Here is a 15,974-nt window from a genome sequence, read left to right as displayed (position 1 = left end):
CTTAGAACTCAGTTTCAACACTGAAAAGTTCTCAGTAAAACTCAATAACAGCTAACATACTGTTGTTTTTTTAAAAACTTTAAAAAAGGAATTGTTTGGAAAAGGGCTTAATTGCGATGTAAAACCACTAAAAATTAATGAACTTTGTGTTAAAGAGAAATCTTGAGTCTGTCAAAATGGAAATTATTGTCTCCTATATCCTTTTTGTATTTCTAGAAGTAAAAGAATTATTTTCAGAAATTATTTGTACTTTATATTACAGGTTACAATTAAACACAAGACTGTTCTAAAAGTAGCATGGGACTTTTTAAGGGCAAATCTGTATTTTCTGTAACAAACAGAACCTGTTTGGAACCTGTTCTTATATCTTGTGTGATTCATGAAAATGCATCCTTCCATTACCTGCTCATGGCCTAGAGCAGCAGTGCAAATTTATTTTCATCATTGTTTGCATTAGTAAATTAGTCTAATTAATCAAATTAAATTAGAAGGGTGACTGTTTCCCCCTAACATTGTAATGTAATTGTAATCTTACATTTTTCTAGTAAAGTTTTGCAGCCATACAGGTTGTTTTTATTGATGTCAGACTGTGACCTCCCAAGCCTGTGATTTCAGTAGCTAATGAATTATGTTGCTGCGGGTTTTGAGTTTGAAGATTTTTATTCAGTGTGCTTTATTTGGATTTCATAACATAAAAGCCTTTCAGAGAGTTGTACCATACAAATGTTAACTAGAAGATTATTTTCAGGCAATTTTGCTATCTCTGAAGGATGATCATTACTCAGGGAAGTGTGGTCTTAAGTGTGTAACATTTTAATATTTTGATAGGGTCCAGTGGGTCCAAGAGGTCCTCAAGGTCTCCAAGGAAAACAAGTAAGTGTTTCATCTTACGTGTTTTCAGACAGTTGGCCAAAGAATATGACAGAGCATGTAGTACCTTGTATATGTAGAACTCTGCTCTGCGACACATCTCTCTCAAGCATGACTGAATGTGTCTTCATCTAGAAGTGAACCTAAATATACTGCTCTCGAGTTCTGCTTCAGATCAACTATAGACTCTACAATTTATCAGATATTTAATAAGGTTTTGACACAACACACATCTTTCAATGAGGGAATGAAAATGGTATTTGTTCAATTGTGATTTTGGTGTTAGCGTGATGTTAGTGTCTGATGGGACTTTAGGACTTCTCTAAAAGTTGAGAAATCTTAGTATCTGCCTTTCACTCATCTTGTTAGTGAGCTGTTTCTGAATTAGAAATCCAGACTCTGTTGTTTTCTTCATCCTGGATTTTAATTTATATCTTTCTATGTTTACTTTATAGAATTTTTAATTGTACTCATCTCTCATCAATTGTAGGGTGGTGCTGGCCCCACAGGCCCTCCTGGTGAACCTGGAGATCCAGGACCTATGGTAAGACCAAGTAAACACATACTCTTCTGCAGTAAAATTGGTAACAGTTTATTATACCTCCTTGAGAGATCTTTTTTCACGCTGTCTCAAGCAAAGCTAAGTAATGAATGCTTAAGTAAAGAGCTACAGCATTCAAAGCATGCTTTTGTGGATCAGTGAACTTGAATTATTTTCTATCTAAATTATATTATAAACAATCATTTTTACTTTTCCACCACAGACCTGAGGCTGGCTAACATTTTTAATTTTCATTTTTTGGAAGTGTTATAATGATTCAAAGGTAAAATTGAGGGAGAGACTGGGAACATAAACTGATTTTTAATTTCCTTTCTCTTGAAGAAGCCATCCTATGTTTTTGTACTGTACATGTATGCATTTTGATTTAATGCAGCTTTCTTAGGAGCAGAATGATTAGAAAGAGTACCACAAAATTTAGTAATCATGCTTAGGCATATGTTCGTCCTTTTTCTGTAATTGTTTTTTTTGTTGTTGTTGTGAAACAATGCATTCAAATAGAGCAAGTAGCTATTTCAGTGATGATTAGATTGACTTCTCAACAAATCTATTTATTTCTTAGGGTCCAGTTGGTTCTCGTGGACCAGAAGGGCCTCCAGGCAAACCTGGTGAAGATGTAAGTTTGTTATTGTTCATATCTTCTTTTATTCAAATATTGGCTTCTTTTAAAGAATGACTAACCAGCAGATGTGTCTGTTGCAGCTATATTTTTTCTGTTTCCTTTTTGTAATCATAGTCTCATTATTGCAGTGTCATAATGATAATCCTTAGCAATGTTTTTCTGTTTAAAGCCTTTCTTCTCATCACATGTTACCATGATACCTAAAGTTTAAGTACTATATTTTTATTATTTCTTTCCTCAACCAGTTCTTCAGTAAGATGTCTTTCTTGAAATCAGGGGGCAAACTGCAGCCCCTTCTGTCTTTGGAATCACATGATGAGCTAGAACTGTAACAATAACATGCACCTGGATATGAACAATAAAATTTTACTATTAAAAATCTTAATAATTTATTATATGTATGACTGATGTTATTATTATTTACATGCATATTATGTGTGAAATACAGGCATATGCATAAATGCATACATACTGCACAATAGTAACCTAAGGATTTTCCATTAGACGTACGTTTTTTGTTTGCAAAGCATGTTAAATCCATCTGAGTTGTGGACTGTAACTGTAAAGTGAATTGAAAACTGGAGGTGCCAGATGCTTTAGTATAGAAATTACCATGATAATGGTTGCTTTCCCATTAAACTATACAAGATGTTACAAGAATCTGTGGGAACAGTTTATTCTCAATGCAATGAAACTAAATATCAGTTCTACTTGAGGAACTTCCTCCATTTCCAACGTTTGTGTGGGCTTCTTTAATTGCATTTGTGATACGTTTTGCTGTCTCTCTGCCTGGAAACTACTTTTCTCAAGCCTTTCATAATTCTGCAGACTGGTGTCCTGGATGTATGTGAACTAATGAATACATATAAAGAATATTTGATTATGTGGTAGATTTTCAGTCTTTAAAAATGCATTTTGTTTCCTATTGTTATGTGGGGAAAACAGTCAACGATGGACTGATGTAGAATTAAATTATGCTCATTTTACAACAGAATTCGGATAGAAGGAGAAGTAACAAGCTATTTAAAGCAAATAGTTTTCTAGACTCAATAGACTCAATCTTCAGTTTCCACAATTCTGTTTAAATGCCTTTTAAGTTAGTGCATCTAATGCACACTGTTGGTCATGTGTGCAAGTGCTTTATGTTACTGAAATTGTTACAGTAAAACAAGCTTTGTGTTACATATTTGTTTAAATGGAAGAGAGGTAAGGAAACTGAATTCTCTTATCCTGTTTGCTGTTTTCATGTATCCTTTTTTTTTTTTCTTTTTCCCTTTTAGGGTGAACCCGGTAGACCAGGGCAGTCTGGTGAGCCTGGATTTCCTGGATCACCAGTAAGAGCATAATTATTTTTATTTTAGCAAATGGCTGTAACTATGTCATCAATATTTGTTTTAATAAGTGCAGAGCTTGCCCATTCAATTTCTGAAGTGTTTTTATCATGTAACTCTATCAATCCAGATCAGTGTAATAGCTAAGAAACAAACAGGTATTTCAAAAGTCTTCTCAGAATCATTTCATATATGAAATGTGCATGAAGCAGATGACAGTACCTGCAAGTTGTACACTACCCAGTATCTCACACTGCCATTTGCAGTAATGTATAGTATAGTATAAAGTGAAGTCAGGTTAAAGTGGCAGTATTTACCTTTCAAGTCAGAGAGGCAGGGGAAGAAGTGATGGTGTCATTAACATTATCTAAAATATTGTTATACATTTGCAGTATGTAAACATGATTTCCAAGCGATAGGTACATGTACTGCAGAGGATGCTCATCAGGATTCACTCTAGAAATAAAGGAAAACAGTTACATCTGATAAGCCATTTTACCATCACATATAATAATGTTATATTTGACCTGTATTGTGAGTTCATTAGTCACATTTCTACACCCGGAAGGGAGGACAGATACATCTGTCTCCAGAAAGGAGATGGATACATCCAAGAAGCTGCCTGATACATACTGACTCTTAAACTGCCTCCTTTTCACTCAAGCATGCAGTTTTTCCCAGGTAATTTTGTTAGTGATGGGAGATACAATTTCTTCAAGAGAGAAATGATCTGTTAATGAATCAGTATTATCTCCTTAGCCTTCATAAAAAATGTTATGGATCAAGGACAATGTTTTGTAAGCTGCTTCATGCTGATGCAGTCTATGGAGTATTCTGTTCAGATTAAGCTGTTTCATTTTTACTCAGTAGAATCATCTTTTTTGTATGCTTTTAGAATAGTGCACACTGTTGAACATCTTCTGTCCTTAAATCCTCTAATAAATTTTTGGGAAAAGCTGATCAGAGAGAGCATATTTACATGTACACTAATCCTAGGATGCTGTGCAGAGTAGGATGTAGTAAAGGTCTCCTGACAGACCGAAACACTAAGGGACTAGGAATTTTTAACTAATAATTTTGGAAAATATTTCTCCCTTTACTTGTGATAAATCCAGTTTAATGGATTTACAGGTTCATTATGCAAAAGTAAACTGGTAAACAGCAGAGATTTATGTTTGCATTAAAGTCAGAAGACTTTCTAATAAGGGAAAGATGTATTTTTACTGTACACGCACACAAAGAAGGCTCATTAAGAGTTGGTTCATTTGCATTACACTGTAAACAACAGTATTTTTTACACAGATTATCGGAGAAGTGTACAGTGTCTTCATCAGTGATTAGCTCCATAGACTGCTACAGAGATACCCAGTGGCTGTTTTCCACTTGTGCAGGATTTGTCTGCTTGCCATGTGATTTGTCTCGTGTGTGCTCATTTAATTGCCCTGGTATCAGCTAATATGCCACTGTTAAAGCAGACATCAAATAAATTCTTTTTATGGGTTCTTTTCAGACAAGACCTTGTGTAATGACTATTTCCCTTTGTGAGAAGCTCACTGAATGCAATAACTTCAAGAAATCTAGTCTAGTAATTTCAGAAAATCTGTGTCTTTACAAAGTAATTTTCCCTTTAGGAACCTGTAGACTCTACAGTAATTTCTCACTTAACCTTGTGGTCAGTCATTATTCACATAATTGACTATGGGTAGACAAAGGCTTCTACTATGTTCTTCCTTGCTCCTGTGGGTATCACTGTTGCTTCATGATGCTTCATTTTGCATAATATCTATTTATGAATTTTATTATGCCAAAATGTATGAACTATGCTCTTTCTGATAATCTTTGTTCAGGGGTACTCAGTGTTGTTTTGTTTTGCTGAACAAGATTCTGCTGCACCTTACCCTTTCAAATCACAACAGCAGTGCCGTTTGTTACAGCGAAACAAAGCAGGAAGCAAAGCCCTCTCAAAGCAGGAAGTTATTTGTGCTTTTTTTTTTCCCAGATAGGTTTGAGAAGCTCTTCCTTGCACATGTGTTTTGCTTATTAAGATATGTCAGTAATTCTTTAAAAAACAAGGGAGCAAGGGATGGATTACAGGTCCCTGCATAGTGGAGAATTGTGGAAGTGGAAATGCCTGACTGCTGCTGAAATGAATAATTTCTTGTGCCAGAAAGGAAGAAATATGTCTAAACAGTTTGTTGAACTGTTTCCCAAGGCTATGAAAGTTCTGATGTTATTTCCATTATAAATTCATGTGGCCAGTATTATAGCATAAGTCACCTTTTTCTCTTTAATTACTTAGTCTGTTCTGAAAGAGAAATCCTACAACCTGGTAGAAATGGAAGTACAGGGCAACATTGATTTAATTACCAGCTGTGCTTTAACAGCAGTTGTTTATTGCAGCCATTGATGTATTCTGATATTACAAATGCACTTTGGCCTCCTTTTGTGACTGACTTTTTTTTGTCTTTGTTTAATCCAACTTTCTTCATATTAAGCTCCAAAACTTGATCTACCGTTGGTTTTATTTCATTTCTGTTGAAATTTGAGATTTGGCCACACAATAATGTAATCTATAAAAAAATTAGTATCGGTGAAAATGCATATAATGTGACTGTCTTGCTACATAGGATGTTACCTTGTTTTGTCTGTGACCTCATTAAATGCTGTACCGTGCTATATTATGTCATGATGGTAAAGAAGATTTAGGAATATTATTGCTAATTGAAATGACCTCATCTCCCCTGCTAGTAGTGTTGTTGCTAGTTTTGTCTGCAGAAATTTGTAGTGCTTGACATGGTGGCTTTATTTATTTATTTATTTATTTCCCCCTACTTAGGGGCCTCGAGGTTTTCCTGGTGCTCCAGGTCTTCCAGGTCTCAAGGGTCACAGGGTAAGAAACATGGCCTTCCCTCTTCTTATTGATGATGTTTCATTACACTTCCAGTGTAAAGACATTCAGCTGGCTTTGTATTTGTGATGAATTTGACTACACTATTAGTCCTGCCAACAATAGCAGAATTATTGCCATTAGAGAGAATGTAGAAAATCAGCACTTGTAGAAAATCAGCCCTATTCCCCATTAAGCTGACCTCAGTTGTATTTTTTTCTACTTTCGACTCTTTACTTTCAAATGTCCTGGGAATTTGGATGGAGCTTGCATGAGCCCTGCCAAGCTTCAAGAGGCACAAAGCTGACAGTTCTCTCACTTTATTGGCAAGTCTTTTGTTAGGGTGGGGAACTTCAGAGGTGGATATGTTTGCAAGATGGTGTGATTACAAACTAGCAAGTTTTCTGTCCAGAACTGTACTTCTGGGAGAAATAGATTTCTATTGCTCAGAGCCTCCCCTTGTTGATTTAGTTTTTTATTTTATTTTTTTTCTTCTTCATTATGAGGAAAGTATATCCAAGGAAACATACCTTGTACAGACAGTTTCCATTTAGGAAATGTTCAGAAACTTTCTCCATAATTTTTTTACCTTCTGTTTTTTTTCCCCCTCTTTCTTGCTCTTGCAAACTGGAGTCCATTTTTAAGGTTCTAGTATTGAATTACTTTAACAATAATAGTAGAAATGCTGTGTGTATTTGTGTATATATATAAATATTATTTCACCATATTTTTATAACTCCTATAGGGATTGAAAGGTCTTGATGGTCCAAAAGGTGAAATTGGAGCAGCTGGAGCAAAGGTATATTCATGGCCTAAAGAGTTAAACCATTAACTGTGTTCTATGTAAAGCCAAAGTAATGAAATTCAGCAGATTATAGAATAAAGCTTTGCATCCACTTCTGTTGTGCTGCTTGCATGGAGTTCATGTATTTCTGGGGAGGTTATGTGGAATTGTCCATTTTTACTGTGTGCTCAAATGATATTATCTATTATAAAATTACATGTCTGGGCTTTATATGAAAAAAAAAAAAAGCATTTGAGGTTGGTTGGTCACAATATCACTGGGGGTATCATGGTGTGAATTGACCATTGCCTGTCTGTGTCACCTATGTAATGCTGAAGATGTTGAATTCTGTTAGCAAAGAGCCCATACACATTGCCTCTTGGTTTATGGTCCACGTTCGTTTTCTGTGTGCTGGTTGAGGGATAATTGTTTTACTGGTGTATGAATTCCCTTGGATAACCACAGGCTAAATAGGTTACTTAGAACAGAGAGTAAAGACAATTTTCTAATATTTTGTTTAATAAATACATATATAAATATATATATTATAAATATATATATATTTTAAACAAGGCAGTGCACAATTAAAGTCTTCCTTCTCTTAATTTACCTTACTAGGTATAAACAAGATTTGCTTAAAGGAAGCATGTTGAAGGGCAGAAAATGTGTTTTATTAACCCAAGTATTTTTCACCTAATAATTTATTTCTCTTCAGTATACTGGCTGGTTCTGCAGCACATCTACTATTTCTGCTTAAAGCAGGGTAGTCAGCTGCGGTCAGTGCTTTCAAGATGGATTAGTGCTTTACACCTTGATTAGTGCTGATGCTAAAACATTTTTGGCTTTCTGAAGGTGATAATCAGGGGTGGGGCAGGCCTGTTCTTTCAGATTACCAATGCAGTGAGTGAAAAGAGTCTTCCAAAAATGTGTATGTAAATGTGACACTAGAGCTGAAGAGAGTTTTTCTAAGATTAGATCTCTTTGCTAAGACTGCCTGTTACTTTCTGTGGAGACAAGAACAGCAGAAATTTTGGACTTGGTAGAAGCAGCACAGCAGTTGTCATGGGCTGCCAGCTAGGGCAGGTAGGAGGAGAATGCAACAATTTCTTGCCTGTAAATCCTGATGGCTATTGTTTTTTGTTGCTTTTTCTCCTTGTCAGCCAGTGAAAAGCTAGTGTCAGGGTAAAATGATGTCTTTTATGCATGTGTGATGTACACAAGTGAGACTGTTCTAATCTTCTTAGGCCTAACCAAAGTGCAGAGGAAGGGGTTGAAACATGTAATACTATTATTCTTTAACCTGTGTCCTCTAACTGTGCTATTCCATTTTTGTTTCAAGGGAGAATCTGGACCAACAGGTGCCATGGGTGCAACAGGCCCTCTAGTGAGTATTACTAGTATTGGCAATATTACATATTGCTGTTACTACATGTAAGAATTTTGTGGTTTTGAAATCATACTTGATAACTTGAAGCTGGATTTTCGCCTTACTAAGGCTTTGTTTTGTACTGTACTAAAAGTAATGCTAGTACATTGTAAGATGTTATCCTTGGCAATTCACAGACATGCAAATAATTGTTCTATAGACTCAACAGAAATTTTCATGTAGGTTTTATAATTGTTTGCCTGCTCGTAGAAATTTAGATCCTTAGGGGTAGCTAAAGTTCTTTTGTTATGATGCTTCATTTGGATTAGGTTGCTCTGAAATGGAACAATTTAGATCACAAATGCATTAGCTAAGAAAACTGTGGAGAAAGAATTTTGGATGCTATGGTGAGGATAAGCCTTTGTGGCATAGGAATGGAGAAGCTTTTTCTCAGCAAAGCTTTCATTCAGTTGTGTTTTTGGAAAGCCATAAGCAGTGCAACATTTCAAAAATTCACTTTCGATGGTGCTTGTAGGCATAAAGCACATGCATGGTATCAGGGAGTGACATCTCTGCAAAGCACTGTCATGTCACGCAGAGTGTAATGTTCTTGAAAGGGAACCTTGTTTTTGGATGAGTCACAATAAATAAGATTTCATTATTGACCCAGGTGAGAGCATTTAGAATTAATTCTCATGGTTTTAGAACTAGAAATACTGTTGGAATAGGAAAAGAAATATTACAGTCCATGATATTTCCACCGGACTAGCCTGTGAAGCTGCAAGGATTTGTGTAAGCTCCTATTTCTCTCTTATCATAGAATAAGATAAAATAGACCTGTAGGAAGAAGAAAAAACCCTCATTTTCTGTAATTGTACTTCTCATCAGCTGTCCCTTTTTGCTATGTAGTCTCACTGAAGCTAATTGTGTTCTCATTAAAAATAAAGAAGAACAGAAAATTTCTGAAGAGCAGTATAATTTAAATGTTGTTTGAAAGAAAGGGGAAGTCAAGAATTTTTGAAGAAAAAATAAAAATAAATACATTGGAAAAAAAAAAAGGAAATAAGGAAGGGTCTCATCTGATATGAGGAAATAAGTCAAGTGGACTACGTTTTCCACTTTTTCTTGTCCTGTTCTTGATTATTGCATTTCTTATTCTCTCTTCAAGGGACCTAGAGGAATGCCAGGAGAAAGAGGTCGAATTGGACCACAGGGTGCCCCTGTAAGTACGGTCTTGATTTGTCTACTTTTATTTCCTATTTTGTTTTAATTTAAATTTAAAGCCATGAGCCGGAGAGCTTTTGTGTGACTGCTAGTCAGTTTCAGTGGTCTGGATTCTGCTGTAGCTTAAGAAAGTTACAGCCTGAGTAGAGTTTTGTGGGGAGAGATCTTTAATGTGCATTTCAAAAGACAGTTTTAAAAGTAAAATGCTAGCTGTGTGCTAGCAGCACTGTAATTTCTCATGCTCAAACTGCTTGGGACATATATCCTTAGAACACTTATTTTTTTTTATTTTTTATTTCTGTGATTCAATGATTTCTCCTTTGTTTCTGTGAAATTTCTCTTGAAAGGATATTTTCAACGAAAATAAATGCTAAACTAGAAGTAATTTTGATTTTGTTAACTAAAATGGTCAAATTGAGAATGCAGACTTGAAGTGTTTTCTTTTCTTTCCAGGTAAGAAAGCAGCCATGTTAAAATGAATAAATCTTTTCAGCAAAAACAAAGATTCACCTTAATGTGAAATTGTATTTGAGTAGAAATTTCCTTCTCTTGCCTTATGTTTCTGTTACTGCTCCATGCAGTGACGCTGTCAACATTTTGTCCTTTCTAAAGTTAATAGAGGAATCTATTTACTTAAAGGAAGCATAATTTCTTCCAAAAGTTTAATACATCAGTGTTTGGAGGGACCTATAATCCAGCATTTATTTGAACACTTCGGTCCATGTGGTTTTTACCACAAATGCTAACGATAAATAAAAAAGATTTGAGTTCCTACAGATGTTCTGTCTTGTCCATTCTCATATGTAGGGTGGACGTGGTCAGCACGGAATGCCTGGGAAGCCAGGGCCAATGGTAAGTTGCTTTCTTAATCAGTTTTTTTTCATCTCATATTTACCACTTACCTTTTGGCACCACCAAGAGAAACACAAACAACTTCTGGCCATTGCTGGTGGCAAAATTGATTCCTGGTTCTGACATTGGACCAGGAAGCTACTGATCTTGGCTTTACTGCTCTTTTCTGAAAATAATGCCAAGTATCTTACTTAATCCAAAGGTTTGAATTTGCAGAGGACCAGGATAGCATTTTCCCTGGGCAGATGATGTTTTGCTGCTTTTTGAAAGGAGGTCCATGTTTTAGGGTGATAGTTGTCTAAAAAAAATATATGTATTGTAATGTAAAGCAGTTTATAATTGCATGTATTCTTCCTTGACTAATGAGATTTTACCCAGCAAGAGGAAATACGCTCACCAACAGCAGAACTTGATACTTGCAGTTGTTCTGTTGCAAAACATATAAAAGCCTGTCTTTTAATTAATAACAGTCACGTACTGAACTGAGAAACAGCAGCATATGTATGAACATCTTCAAACTGATAAAAAGCTCCTCACTGAAAAAGCTTGATGTGCACAATTGCAGAATGTCTCACACAGATGCAACTGAGCTGAAGATGACTGTGGCAGTGCAGACTGTGGATGTTAGCATATTGAAGGGTGATCATTTCAGCCCTGCAATCCAGTCTCAGTGCATTTGCAAGATACATTTGAATCAACTCACAGGAGCAAAGGAGTATGGAAGTTGGAGGGTTTATTTACACACATAAAGTTATTATGTGTTGCTTTTGCAAATTAAAGTTTAAGATGATTTTGTAGTATTTGTGCTAGGCCAGCTTCCACCTTAAATTATGTCATTCTTTTTGTTTGTGGCTTTTTATTTTTTTATTTTTTTGGAGACATCTCTTCTGGCTGCATCTTTTATGCAGCCAGTGCGATCCTTTACCATTTTGTGATATTCAACTAAAAAAACAAATACAACAAACAAGAAACTGGTCCCCAAATACATCTGCCCACAGTTAATTTCTCTCTGTACAGAATTCCATATCTCAGAGTGATACGAGCCTGAGAAACGTTTATTTACAAGTGTTGTCTTAGTGACCAAACAATTTTTTGACAAAATTGATTTAAAATAATTAACTGTAATAGAAGCATGAAGATAAATTTTGTCTAGAAGCCTCAAAATGCAGATGGTGTATCGTGGAAGAAGAGTAACTTAATAAAGAAACTTAAAAGCAGTGAAAAGATTTTTCAGCACTGAAATAAAAATATAAAGGTTAAAAAAAGCTAGTTTTCAAACCATGAAATTCTGTGTAAAGGCTGAAATTTTTATTTGGCCTAAAATGTGAGTTCAGCTGGACATGACAATTGTTTGGCAAATGCTTTTGGCAAATTCTCATGTGTACTCACAAGGGAGATAGTGATTCTTAGTACATATGTTTCTAATTGAAGGAAGAGTTAATGAGAAACGTTATTTGATTCCATACGGTGGTCTACCATAATTTGGATTTCTTCTTGAAATCAGGGGGAGATTTGGCATATGTATATTTGTGATCCAGCTTACTCTTACAGAGGTTTTCAGAATGATACTTTGTGAGGTATTACAGAATTCTATAGAAATCCAATACGAGGTCATGGCAGAAATGTCTGCAATTAATGCTCATTGGGACAAATTGTTCTGAACCATGTCAGCAAAACTTCATTACATAGAACATTTTTTCACGGTGTGCATCATATTTTACCAAGAAAGAAAAAAATGTCAGGAAAAGAAAGTGGAATCATCTGGGAACCCAGCATTGCAGTGAATATATATAACCACTGTGTGTCGCTACGCAAGAAAGTTTGTAGTACAGTAGAAGTAGTCTTCTGTTAAATACATTGTTCAGCACAAGAGGCATTATGGAAGTGGAAACAATTTAGAGATTTAATACAAGGTCCTTAACTGAAAGTCTGTTTAACAAGGTTTGAATCATAACGTTCACATATATTAACGTGCATATTAAATATATTAATATTAAATATTAAAGTACATATGCTTGTTTGCTTTCCCGTGACGTTGGATAGTCTACCATGTAAGGCAAGTCCAGCTGTTTGCATCCATGCCCAAACATAGGTGCCATATAAAGGTGCATCAGTGCTATGTGGTACATTGCACCCAGAATTTGACTCTAGATCTCAGAATAGTGTAGCCATGTAACAGTCTATGTGTCAGACATTCTTAGGTGTGGCATTGACTCTCTTTAGGTATGAAATCATTTAGAAAGAACTATACTGCTTTTTGGAGCTGAAGATACACTTCTACCCAGAAAAATGTCTCATGGTGTGCCGTAATCCAGCCTTTCCTTCTTTTCCTTTTCCAGAAAAATTTGCCTATCTCAGAACAAAGATCAAGCAATAAGCTGTTTCTGCTGTACATCTTTGTCTATATGGCCTCAAAAACCTGATACAAAATCTACATTTTAAATCTTGCAAAAATTTGGCTGTGAATCTGGGAATCTTGATGAGAGAGAAGTTTAGGATGGTGGACATGTAGTTGCACAGCCTTTTATTGTATTTTTACTTGTCATATTGTTCACCTCAAATATCTTGACTAGTGACATAACTGTTTTGATGGAGAAGTAACTTGTATTTCTTTTCAGGTTAGTTTTTTACATTTAAAAGAATTGAAACCCTCCTCTGCTGCTTTCTGTAGGAAACATTGTAATTGCTTCACAACTATCTTTTCCTTATAAAATAGTAATGTGAATGTAGAAAAAGGAAGTAAGGCTTTATTAAAAACTAAAATTGAAAAATGATTATTATGGTAATTGTGAACTGCGAACATTCCAATTTCTTCATTATTAGATGAATAAAATTACAAACTTATAATTCAGTAAATGCATTAGTAAAACATCACACCATTATTTCTACAAACATATGTATTGCTCAGACAAATAATTATTTTTCTTTTTAAAAAGTTTTATGACTAAAACTGTACTTAATCCTGGAATCATATTTATCCAATTATTAGCTACTAGTCTTTGTGACCTGAATTATAGTTTTGTATGTTTATCTTTTATAGGGTCCCCTTGGCATAACCGGTTCTCCAGGTTTTCCAGGTGCCCCTGGAATGAAGGTAAAAATAAGTAAAATTCTATTTTAGTACGTTTAACAACACAATTTCATCTAGCAATTTTTGTACCCATGTGTATACAGGTCCCTAAGAATGGCTGTGATGTCAATCTTAGTCAAGGCCTTGAGAAAGAAGATAGAAGCTAAATAAAGTAATAGAAATTACCACAATTAGGATACTTTTTTTTTTTTTTGCTTTCACTTTTGCTTTCAATAAAGAATGGTAACAAGGTAATGTTTATCCTGTGACCCAAAATCTTGTCCAGTTTATTCAAAGAATAACAAGATATGCTCTGCAAGTTGAGTTGTAACAGTTAGTTCAAGAGAGTATGGACGCAGCACCTTCTGGTGACTGGTTTTGCCCAACAATACTTTTTGAGATGACGTAGACCTCTAAAGAAAATGCCTGAAACCCCAGCAGAGATACACTGCAACTCACCACAGTAAGGCAAATGATAATTTCAAGCTTTTGTGGTTCTGCTTGTTTGGGCTGATGTGGAAAACTTGTATGAGCTACAGTACTGCCTTTGTGGGATTTTCTTTTGTTTTTCAAGAAGCTACTCAGTTATTTTTTTTCCTAGCCTTAAGAATATGTTTGCAAGAAGATACAAAAGACAGCTCATACAATCTCCTTGTATTTCTTTCACTTATTCTCCACCCAACTGCTCCTCTTTGTTCCTTTCCAATCCTTAAACTTGACATGAAAAATGTATTGAAAAGAATTGCCAGGTAGCCAAGTTCAGCAGATGTTTCATATTGTGAAGCTGACAACATGCATGAAACAATTTTTTTGAATGAAGTCTCAATAGGAGTATTAAGATAACATGCATAATTAAATGATAGCAGATTTTAGTGCATAGCTAAACTGTATTAAGTATAAAAATAAATGTTTGGAGAATCTTTTATGTGAAGAATCAATGAAAGCTTTTTGAAAAAGAGGACCTTTCTTCAAGAGTGATCATCAGATTAATTAAATTGGAATATCCACTTTGAACTAGTAAAAACTAAGCAGACCAAAGGTTAAAGATGTAGAATTCATTTCTGAAAATATAATATTAATAGCCATCAATTCCAAAAGACAAATTTCCTTCATAAAAATAGAATTCAAAATAGATCCTAGGAGGAATGATATTGTTGGAGGATCTGATCCACTATTAGAAGGCTTTACTGGGAGTTAGAATCTGTTCTGTTCAACTCTGACCAGCATGACATATGGCTACTGGAGTATTACATTTATCTTTGTCTATATAATCTATCTCTCTCTATAAAGATACTTTGTTTTATGTATATACTGTAGTGCTGCAACAGCAACTTAATCTTTGCTGTGCAAAACAAAACAAAACAAAAACTGTTCTGTTACTCCTAAATCCCAATTAAACAAAACTGTAAAATTACAAGTATGCACTAGGATTATAGACAGAGATCTCTCTCTAAAATATTTGATCTGATTTAGGCTGTAGGATGGAGTGCTTCTCTTCTGTAGAAAGTTTCTTGTACATGTTAAGGGAAAATTCTTTTTGTAGTTTTAAAGTCTATATACACGTAGAAGCAGAGTTCACTGAGTGAATGTATATTTTAAAGATAATAAGATATATCAAGATCTGAATTGTTTTTCTCTTATGGTCTCAGTATTACTCCTGAGTTAGTTTGAAGTGCTACGTTTTAGAGGAAGATAACCTCCAGTTTTCTTCTTTGAAATTGTAGGGAGAAGCAGGTCCAACAGGTCCTCGTGGTCCTGAAGGCCCTCAAGGACAGAGAGGTGAAACAGGTCCACAAGGCCCAGCTGGATCACAAGGTCTTCCTGTAAGTACATTAAATTGAATTCCTCTCTGCTCAGTGAATGCATATTGCATGTTTATTGGGGATTTTAACATCCTACTTGGTAGACAATAAGTTTTGCCCAAAGTACTTTTTCCCAGAAAAGGTGTAATTCATCTGTTATCTGGTTTTGTTCCTAACTACTTGCTGTTACTTAATGAAAACATATTACAAACTGGGAATTGTGCAGTATGATACAGTCTCAATCGTATGGCTACTCTTAAAGCTTCAGATCTTAATGACTGAAAATCACACTAACTTGTACCCTTTGTTACTCAGATTTGCATTTGCACAAGTAGATCTTAGGTTAATGTATTTAATTTAATAGTCTTTATTGTCTGCTCTGTTAAAGTGTATCAAATAGCTATCTTCTGCTTTTGTTATTGATATCCTCCTCAATAAGATTAATTTTAATGATTGAGGTGTTATTTCTAGGGTACGGAAGGGACGGATGGCTCTCCAGGTGCTAAAGGCCCAACCGTAAGTAAACATGTCACCTGTTGAAGAGACCGTATAAGTGGATTTATTTTATTTCCTTATCAGTATTTTTATTTTTCCTTACTGTTATTTC

General features: G+C 35.1%; 1 protein-coding gene across 1 annotated transcript in view; it reads left to right on the top strand.

The window, feature by feature from the left end:
* COL5A2 (collagen type V alpha 2 chain) overlaps positions 1-15,974 on the top strand; it is a 104,030-nt gene that overhangs the window by 61,404 nt on the left and 26,652 nt on the right. Inside the window, exons 9-20 of the mRNA XM_065750692.1 lie at positions 829-873; positions 1,361-1,414; positions 1,992-2,045; positions 3,332-3,385; positions 6,219-6,272; positions 7,015-7,068; positions 8,393-8,437; positions 9,588-9,641; positions 10,451-10,495; positions 13,536-13,589; positions 15,290-15,388; positions 15,839-15,883. Coding sequence (XP_065606764.1) covers positions 829-873; positions 1,361-1,414; positions 1,992-2,045; positions 3,332-3,385; positions 6,219-6,272; positions 7,015-7,068; positions 8,393-8,437; positions 9,588-9,641; positions 10,451-10,495; positions 13,536-13,589; positions 15,290-15,388; positions 15,839-15,883 — 657 coding nt within the window. The remainder of the gene's footprint in view (positions 1-828; positions 874-1,360; positions 1,415-1,991; positions 2,046-3,331; positions 3,386-6,218; positions 6,273-7,014; positions 7,069-8,392; positions 8,438-9,587; positions 9,642-10,450; positions 10,496-13,535; positions 13,590-15,289; positions 15,389-15,838; positions 15,884-15,974) is intronic.

Source organism: Cyrtonyx montezumae, unplaced genomic scaffold, assembly GCF_038088225.1.
Source record: "Cyrtonyx montezumae isolate F1298 unplaced genomic scaffold, pur_monq_1.0 scaffold_7, whole genome shotgun sequence".
Classification (NCBI taxonomy): Eukaryota; Metazoa; Chordata; class Aves; order Galliformes; family Odontophoridae; genus Cyrtonyx; species Cyrtonyx montezumae.
The sequence above is the reverse complement of the archived record's forward strand: the minus strand, read 5'-3'. Positions and strand labels throughout refer to the sequence as shown.